At 34.2% G+C, this 10136-nt stretch overlaps 1 protein-coding gene across 1 annotated transcript; it reads right to left on the reverse strand.

Annotated features, from left to right (window-relative positions):
- Positions 1-337: 337 nt before the first annotated feature.
- LOC147399724 (lactate/malate dehydrogenase family protein) lies at positions 338-6131 on the reverse strand. Its single transcript, XM_086445193.1, has 14 exons — positions 5871-6131; positions 5687-5783; positions 4799-4885; positions 3118-3202; positions 2749-2930; positions 2328-2398; positions 2152-2242; positions 1968-2042; positions 1771-1872; positions 1530-1652; positions 1150-1218; positions 987-1055; positions 847-900; positions 338-742 (listed from the first exon to the last, which is right to left on the reverse strand). Exons 1-14 carry the CDS (start codon positions 6026-6028, stop codon positions 689-691), a joined length of 1317 nt encoding a protein of 438 aa, XP_086301319.1. The 5' UTR covers positions 6029-6131; the 3' UTR covers positions 338-688.
- Positions 6132-10136: the final 4005 nt, after the last annotated feature.

Below are 10136 nucleotides of genomic sequence, written 5' to 3' on the forward strand. Positions count from 1 at the left end.
ATGAATCAAACCCACAAGATTCATATGAATTCTTTAATTGTGCTACAGTTTCCAAACCTTTTAACATACTTCTTTCCTCAATTGATCTCAAAACCCTATTGTTAAAATATGCTGTGAGAGGTACCTGTAACATGTAAAACAATAATGATTTTCCAACACCCCCCTCTGACATACGCTCCGATGTGGCATGTGTTAGAACCATAGATTTTTTCTTGGGATACACAACTGCATATATTTATGGGGATGTACAGTTGTGTATTCCAAGGGAAAAAATCTATGATTCTAACCCATGCCCCATCAAGGAGCGTATGTCAGAGGGGGCCTACGTAAAATCCTCTGCATCAAAGACCACATAAAAGAGTTTTGGCTAACAAGAATATAATACATTATTACAGGCAGACATTGGCTATATAAACTCCAAAATTTAAGCCTGCCCAGGTTGGTTGATCGAAAAAATAGCAACAGTTTACCAGCTCAGAGCCACTCCTTGGGAGGCTATTAGAACCTCAAAAAATTCTGTGTTGAAATATGACATATTTATTTCCTATGACTGAATTAATGCCCCACTCATACATATATAATACATATATCTGCGACAAGTGGCATACTTGTGATCATATGGGCCCGCCGCTCTTGCCAACAGCTGTTTCTACCAAAGTTTGCGATAATGAACGAAATCTGATCAAAGCTACTGCTCCCCAGGAAGCATGGTGTCCTCGGGAAGATCACAAAATGCGTTACCCTGACAAAGAGTACATCACATTGCATCACCAGGTTAAACTAAGCAATCCCATGGAAGTAATTGGCCAACACTTGAATAACCATAACATAATCTGTGTTTCTCACCTCCCCTGTAAGGTGTGCTACACATCTCTTCTCGGCGAGTAACTCGGCTTCAGTCTGTAATGTAATTGTAGAGTCACATCACATGATAGATATATATATGGTGTCTTGAGCAATGGGTTAATGAAAAAGAAAAAAAAAACCTTTTTTATACGCGCACGGAGGAAATCGTCAATGATCACATCCTTGACAAACTCATAATCGCCGTCTCCCTGAATAGTAGAAAATCATTTTTAATAGGTGATCTCCAAATGCATTTGAGAAGAAAATAGTATTACAATGTGAATTTCCAAACACAAAACTTACATCTGATCTGCATGGCATGCTGAAAACAATATCCTCCGCTATACCATAGGGGTTGCCATTGGTATAAACCTGGAATTGCACCATAAATAGTGAGCTTAGAGAACATCCTTTAATTTGAAAAACAATTCAATGGTATGGATTGGAGGATCAGTACTACTTTGATGATGTTCAGTGAAACTTTAAACATGTAACCCCTTAGAAGATTAGTATGGCTGCTGAACATGGGAACAACCAAGCAACAAAATAAAGCACAATCAAATGCTTGTATCTCTATCCACGTATTTAGCAATCTATTGACAATGCAAACAAATCACTTTTGTACAACTGCCTTAGGAATGAGAACAATGAGAAACAACACACTTCACCCAACATAAACTCACCCCAGAAGAAAACCAATCTCCTTTGGGAGTGGGAGTGATGAGGGACCTTATGGCGTCTACAATTGAGACAGAGGTTGATGCAGCAGAAGATCTCCCCCATTTTTGAATCAGAACACCTCCTCTCTGCAAATAAATTTAGTTCTCTAGTATTAGAAGATCACATACAACGTAATTTAATCTAATAAGATAGTTAGCTAGACTGCCTTTTTTTGTTTTTCAGTTTTAATTCTACAGATTTTACCTTCTGGACATTCTCAGTGAACTCTTCCTCTAACCACTTGGTGTCCTTAATAACATCTTTTGCAGGCACACCATCGATTCTAGCATTTAAAAAATCAGGAACCTGTCGATATTTCAAAGACAGATTGTAATAATAGAGACCAAAATAAGGCTTGTTATCTATCTGCACTCTATATAACAAAACTCATATCCAATGACCTGAGTAGTTGAGTGGTTTCCCCAGATCGTCATATTTGACACCTTATCATAAAATACTCCTGCTTTAAGAGCCAACTGCACCAAGTCACAATAAATGTATATTATAACCTTTTAACATTTAGTGGTGATAATCATAATTAAAGAGACTTGTCGGCATAAAATGCTCTTAATGAATGATTTTTACCTGGCATTTGGCCCTATTCTCATCCAACCTAGTCAAAGCATGAAAATTCTTTGCAGGTATATTTGGTGCATTTTTCATACAAATCAGGGCACTACACAAAAAGAAGCCCGGATTAATACAATAAGGACCGTGGAATAGATAATATAAAGCCTGTACGTCATGTCATGACATCTTACTTTGTATTGCATGGGTTGCCCACAACCATAACTTTAACATTATGGTTTGCAACAGCATTGAGTGCCTTTCCCTAAATTAACATGTAGAACCAAAGGATTAGAGAACATATAAGAAACAAAACCATATGGGTTAAATTATAATTTATTTGCAGGTATTGTAACCATAGTCACCAAGTTGGAATACGGGTTTAAAATGGCAAGGGAAAACTTGGGGAAAGAATGGAAAAGACAGGAAAGAACCGAGAATAAATTACTCAAAAGACGGAAAATTCTTCTTTTTTTTTCCCCCCCTTTTGAAAAAGACTAAAGAGTTTTTTTCGTATTGTTTTGAATGCATTTTAAAAGAGACTTCTAAAAAACAAACAGAGTTTTTGTTACTATGATTGTAACTGATACGGGATATTCAAATTATAAGTAGCACCTGTTCAGCAAAAATTTGACCATTTATGTCCAACAAGCCAGCTCGTTCCATTCCAGGTCCTCGAGGCTTTGCTCCAATCAGAAGAGCCCATTCTGCATCCTGGAACACCTCATAAGGATCAATGCCGATACTTACCTCCCTTAATAAAGGAAATAACGAGTCCTCCAGTTCCATAGCCACTCCTGCACATCACAAGGTAGCATTTTCGGTGAGGCATCAATCTTAATTCCAAGGAATTAAAAGATTAAAGCTAGACAGAGAGGATAAGCTAGGAAGAAAAAGGACCACCTTTAGGAATCTGGATCAAAGTATGCACCAATTAAAAATTTAAAGCTCAATAGAGAGAATAACTCCATTTAAGAATCATACCTTCAAGAGCTAGGAATGACCTTTCAGATCCCAATAGTTTCAAAGCAATTGGTTGATCTGGCCCAAAAACCTCACCGGATGCAAGCTGAAATAGCAAGATAAAGTAAATTGCCATTTAATGATTATAGGAGAATGCATGAATAAATGACACGAGTGGGTCCAGTCCCACGGAGAGTAAATCCAGATTATAGAACCACAAATTTACTCTTTTATCTAAAAGACGAGTTCAATCTACATTGCATTTATTGTTGGGTTATGTCTTCTATTCTTGATATATGAAGAGTTGTCATGAATTCAACCCAGATCTTTTGATGGTCCGCTAACGACCCGTATGACCTGTTTAATTGGTAATGTGTGGGGTTTCCCATTTGGACCCATTTGGTTTGGATTTGGATCTGACCCATTTACCCTCTTTGTAACCCTAAGTATATAAAGGGTAAGAGATGAAACCCTAACAGAGTTAGAGAGATATATGAAAGGCAGAAAAATTGTAACCCTGTTCTTCTTTGGTTATCATAGTGAAATCGCCGTTTTGGCCCGTGGATGTAAGTCAATGCTTTGACCGAACGACGTATATCTTGTGTCTTGTGAGATTATTTGTGTTCTTGTTGATTTATACTTCGGATCTGAGGATTTTTTCTAACATTTATCTTATAGTTTGAGTTTCTACCATGAACATTTTATGTCTGGATCAAGTTTTGTTGATCTTTCATAAATCAGATAACTAAACAGAGGCTTATAGGTCCCTGGATCAAAGTCATTTAATGTTTAGGCGGGAAAAGTACTTAGAGATCACTTAACAATAATTGAAATAGTTAATACTATTGGTAAAATCCAATCTTAATCAGAGCATAACTAATACTAGTTATAATGAATTTAGGAAAAGGACATTAATTGGGGTACTAATAATTGTTCTTGAAGTAAGACAATTTCACAATCGAGGCTATGTAAATGTACTAGGCCGTCATATATGACTAGTAAACATTAAATGCAATTTAAAACCATTTCCAAACTAAGCTACATTTTTCCTGCTAATTATGGCTTCACAGGGTACATTTGAGTCTTTCACTATCATGAACCTTTAGTGAATTTTGGCCCCGTTGATATATATATATAGAGATCTTTCGTATCTTAATGGGTCATTCTCAATTACAATTTTTGGGGGATCTTAGATTCTAAAAATATATAAATTTATTTAGAACTTACTGTTTACTAGAGTTTTTTTGTAATTATGAATGGGAATAATTTTCAAATATTTCTATAAAGGTGAATATCCTAAAAAAAATTATGAAAGGTGTGGGGAATCGGTCTAATGCAATAAATAGTTTGGGAAGTTATAGATTGATATGTAGGGCTTAAGGTACGACAACCCTCATTTATTTCAAAATGAAGAGTACAAAAAAGAAATTTGATGGATTAATATTGTTCCATTCGTTCCAAATTTCATGGAACAAGAAAGAGAGTTTAAGCTTTTCAATCGAATGTTAAGAGCCCGTTTGGAAACACATAAAAAAAGCAACTTTTTTACTTTTAAAACGAATGGAAACTACTTCAAAAGTAAAAAACTTAACTTTTAAAAAAGCAAAAGAAAATTACTTTCTACTTTCTACTTTCTATTCAAACGGGCTATAAGAACTCGAAACAATCCATTTTGACAGCTAGAATGGTAAGGACTGCTTACTTTAAAAAGCAGATGATTAGATATCATGCCAGCAGCGCCTGAAACTGCAATATTAATTAATTTCTTCCACGATTTGGTCTCCTCTTCCTATAAACACAGTAAAATACAGATCCATCAGCATTCATCACTAAGCATAGTAGATAAAACAATCCAACTGTAAGGATAAAAATCATTTTATACACATAGCGTCCCTTTAAAAAAAAAAATACAAAATTTTTCTTTTCTTTTCCTTTTAACTCTTTACATGGTTCTTTCATATACTTCTGTTTCAGATAGGGAGGTATCGGTTTAAAAATGCAAAAAAAGGTTCAAAATTGATCTCTCTTTTTGTTCCTTTTTCATGTTTTCAGATCCTCAACATCATCTAGGACTAATCCCAACTAAATTCCGTTGGGATTGAAGTATTGAGAGCAAATATGAACACACTAAACTTAATAGAAGACATAGCTTTATATAGAATTGAATAGATGAACAAGTTCCATTCAGCCGAACCCAAATTTTCGGGATAAGGCTTTGATGATGGTGATCCTGACTCCTCACTATAGTTTCAGTTAAGGCATGTGTCCTCATATCCTTCCTTAATACATCTAGAAAAGTCCTTTTTAGTCTTTCTCTTGGACTTTTGGGACTCTAAATCCAAACCAAAGCACTGCTTCTAACACTACCTAGTCTTCCTTGTATTTGTATGTTTCAGATTTTAAATCTGTAATTATTTTCCTTTCAAATGGATCTTAAATTTGATTGATATCGGTTTTGGCTCCAAACAGTTTCAGATTTACTCCAAACTAGAACTTCATCAAACAGTTCTCTTCAAATTCACCATTAATTAATGATAAATTACTAAGAAATTCAAAAATGAAAGTCACAAGAAAATCGATTGAAGCTTACAGCTTTGAGATCATAAGTAACGCAGAACACGCCGAAGCATTCGCGCTTGATCTTGTTGTTGTCTGTCTGCTGTGGAGCGATCGGAACCTCAACTTGGCTGAGATTGACCAAAAACAAAATTAAAGAAGAAAAGGAATCAGAGAAGAACAAGAGCAGAAGTAGAAGACGAGAATTCGAAGCTTACTTGGGAGCAACAGAACAGAAAACTCTAGCATTTCGTGATCTCTGAAGTGGACGAAACGAACGACATCGATTGTTATGGAGACGTGTAGATATGGAGGAGAATTGGGAAGAAAGAAAACGAGTTTCAGAGTAGGTGGGAGTGAACTCTGCAACCGCCATTTAAACAGACAAGTTTGAGATAACAGAGACTCACTATCTCTGACTCTGCTTTATTGGGAGAGATAGAGAGAGAGAGAGAGAGAAAGATTGGTTGGATGGATTTTTGAAGGTCATCAGATGGACACGTGGAAAGACATGAAGATATGAACATCTCTGCTTCTCGTTGCTGGTCGGTATAGATTTTGAAGGAGATGGCAGTACTGTCTAGAAAGTTTTAGGAAATTTTCAAAAAGACCTCCCAAAATTATATATTCTTAAAATCAACCAAAAAAAGATAAAGAACTTTTTTAAAGACCTGATCTTCATCTTTACTATTAAAATGAGAGAAGTTCGACACCAAATCTTGGTTTAAAATAAAAAAAAAAAAAAAAATCGTGATAATCTAACGCTCCCTCATAGATCATTTTCTTTGAGATACACAAGAAAAAGATTTATGATTTTGTAATTGTCGAGTGAGGGAAGCGTCGGAATTATTATTAGTTAAATAAATCAATAAAATTAAAACACACCACCCAAGAGAATCAAGTTAGTTATTTTTTAAAATTATAAAAACATCCATTTTTTTAGTATGCAATATTCACAAATCTTTTAATCAATGTTTTAATTACAGATAAACCCTTTGGATATATTTTGCATCACTTCTAAATTTTTTATATTAATATTTAATTAATTTTAGGACTTTTCTTATAAGTATAACTAACATTCTACAACTCGAGCTTAAAGTAGGTCGGGTTCGGGTTGGATATATGTTTACCCAAATTCATATTCGAATTTTTAATTTGGGTCTAAATCCGACTCGGATCCTACTAGTTCAAATCATATCTGATTTTTTTTACTTCCATTAAATCCATATGGATCGGATAATTTTAAGTCAATACAAAATAATTTATTAAAAAATGTGATTTAAACTCAAGCCCTATCTACTTTTGAAAATAACCTTTGACCATTACTCTTAACACTCATTTCTTGACAAGTGATATACTAAAAAATATAAAAATATAACATATACAACATATAAAATAATATATCATTCGAATAGAGGCAGATATATGATTGGATTTGTATTTGACCCGTATCCAACTCGGGTCAAGGGACATCAACTCCTATTTTAATTTGGGTATAGTTGAGAAACCAAATCCGCTAAAAATCATATTCGGGTTTAGATAAAATTCGACCCATTTTAAACCCTAGTTTGTAAATCCGCTACCCTATAATAGAGAGATTCTATTGCCACCCCAACTTTTACTAACTCTAAGTTAGCAAAAGTTGGTGTGGCAATAACAACTTTATTAGAATAGAGTAAATGGTCTAAGATTGAAATTTTGTGTACATTATCTTAATTTTTTTTACTTTTTACACCCTAATTACTCAAATTATTTATTACTTCCCAACTAATAATTAACACACCCCATTTAAAGTAGGAATTGACTTCTCCACATCAAAAAAAAATTTCATAATACTTGCACAAATAAAAAGAAATAGTCATGAATTGCCAATATGATAACCTATAAAAAAGAACAAGTTGACATCAACAGTGATCATGTACTCTAACCTCTTGATGTTGATCATGTGCTCTTTGATCTTTGATCTCTCCATCAAAGTGAGAAAAAATCAAGATAAATTGTTATTTCCTAAAGTGAGAGAATGATAATCTCACCCTATGAATTTTTTTTTACTTTTGAAATTTAGTTGGGTGCCAATAGAAGTTCTCTTATTTTTATATTCCTCTCTTATATAATGATTGTTAGTGCTTGATCTCATCGGATTCACTTACATTTAAATCATTTTTACTTGTCAAATAATAATTATTATATATTGTTTCTATGAGATTTTACTTTATCAAGATTGAGAGTCCATATCGTTAAAAAAAAAAACGATCACAAAAGATTGCCAATGCATATTTGAATATCTGCCAGTATCATACAATGGTATCTTCTCTGTGTCAAGCCTCTTAAGGATGTGTTCCACTTAGAGCAACTCCAACGCGCCTTCCAAAACAAACATTATTTTTCCTCAACTGTTGTTTTTGAAGTGTAGCCTACTTGAGGGGTCTCCAATGCAGTCGCCATTTCCTATTCCATTTTGGATTTTTCAAGTTTTCAAACTCTAAAATAGAAGACAAGTAGAGCTTCTCCATTTTTTGGCTCCAAAAGATTTCACATCCTAATTGCTATTTTGGAGGATCATTTTGAAATCTTAGGATCTTCAATCCGGTTAGTCATATCAACTCCATTTTAGGTTGAATTAAAAATATTTTGAAAGACAATTGGAGTACAAACCCCTTAAATCTAAAATGATGGTCTATAATGCTCTCCTTCTCCATTATGGAATATTATTATGGAGTTTCCCCTTGGAGTTGCTCTTAAGCATGTGTTCCCCTTATGCCATTGATCAATCATTGCTTGGAGCGCACGTAACTATTGTTTTTGACTTCTTGAGGGTAAGTTTCTTCCTTGAGATGATACCAAGATCGACACCAAAGATTGGGTCAGCATGCTAATTCTTAGAATAGATGCAGTGGCAATTTCTCCCTCAAAAATTAAAAATCACCGATCAAACTAATTTTGATTTACAAATCTTAGTGGTAAGAACCCAATTGCATCAATGAACTGAATGCAGTAGAAATACTACCCTGTTGTCGATAAGCCTTCAATTCCCAAAACTTTACAATCTCAACTATCTGGCTAGGAAGAATGGTGCTCCCTCTAGGAGTAGGTGTGGAGAACTTTTTGTGGGGAAAGGAAAATTAAGGATGAAAGAAAAGTAATTTTTTTATTATTATAAGATAACCTACCAATTAGATTAAAAAATGAATTACAGAAAGATTGAAGTACTCTGAAATTATGATAGAAGAAAAGAGAAATTCTATATATTTTTTTTCTTAAAGATCATACCAAAGAAGGGGGGATATTATATGTGAAGTTAACAAATAATCAACAGTTAAAACAATCAAATGGGGTAACAAACAACTAACAAAAATGTCATCCTTATCATTCACCTCATTTGTCATCCAATGCAACATCTCTTAGACACTTCAATTGAACTTGTAAGAGGAACTCCAATGCCAATAGGCATATCTGCTAGACATTTTATTGTGGAGAGTGATTTTGCCTATTAAGGGGTCTTCACTCCAATCATACTAGTCAAAATGACTCCACAAATTCAGCTACTTTAAAATGTTTCACAGTTGCCATTTTTTTTTTTACTACCAATAGGTAGAGAGAGAAACTTGTTCTTTTCTTTTGCCTCTCCCACTTTCTCTCTCTCCAAAACATTTCACACTAGAAAACTTGGGCCGAGAGCATTGGAATGCTTTCAAAGGAATCTAGCTCAGTAAAATGACAATTGGGAATGAGACCTCCTATTGCATTGGAGTTGCTCTAATTAACCTTTTAGTCTATAGAGCTGAAATCAACTTTGTATTGGTCAGAGTAGAAAGAGGATTGTTAATTGACAACATCAGCATTGCCTTCACATTTTGGAATCATCCTTAGCATAGGGCGGAGAGAGGTGTTTTCTTTCTAAATTTCATGTGCTCTTCTAGTGTTCTCCTTCAATAGATAAAGTGTTTTACAAAAGTTTTTTTTTGTTGATAATTATAAATTTATTGAGATAAGAAAAATATTACAGGACGGTCTAGATGACCAACGACCAAGACACATGCCTACATGACACACAAAGTTTCCCAACAAAAAACAAAGTCTTCAAAGAAGACGCCCTTAAATTAGGGCATGATTTACTCAAGTAAAATAAAAGGCTCAAAATACTTGCAACAATCTCTTGCGATGTGTAAACCACCCCTTTGAAGATTCTCCTGTTCCTCTTCAACCATAAACCCCAAACAAGCGGCAAATGAAAGAAATCTCCACAGGATGTTCTTTCTTCCCAGGAAGAGAGAAAAATCCCAACTTTTAAGGTGTAATAATGTTTAGATAATAATTTGAGTCATACCTTTGCAATGTTTGAATGGTGTGTTTTAATATTTAATTGGAGTGTTAAAAATAATTTAAGAAATTGGGGTGTAATAAGTAAAAGTTGGGGGCCAATATCAGCTCTCATAAAAATTCATCAAACAAAAAAAAAAAAAATCACTGAGGTCAAATCAGAA

Source organism: Akebia trifoliata, chromosome 6 (assembly GCF_017979445.1).
Source record: "Akebia trifoliata isolate Shusen 1 chromosome 6, ASM1797944v1, whole genome shotgun sequence".
Classification (NCBI taxonomy): Eukaryota; Viridiplantae; Streptophyta; class Magnoliopsida; order Ranunculales; family Lardizabalaceae; genus Akebia; species Akebia trifoliata.

Bases quoted from the DNA above. Each gene is read 5' to 3' on its own strand.
- LOC147399724 (XM_086445193.1), bottom strand. From the start codon at position 6,028: ATGGCGGTTGCAGAGTTCACTCCCACCTACTCTGAAACTCGTTTTCTT. The intron at 2,043-2,151 runs GTAAAAATCATT...GACTTGGTGCAG, and splicing joins AGAATAGGGCCAAATGCCAG to TTGGCTCTTAAAGCAGGAGT. The intron at 1,219-1,529 runs GTGAGTTTATGT...GTGCAATTCCAG, and splicing joins GAGATTGGTTTTCTTCTGGG to GTTTATACCAATGGCAACCC.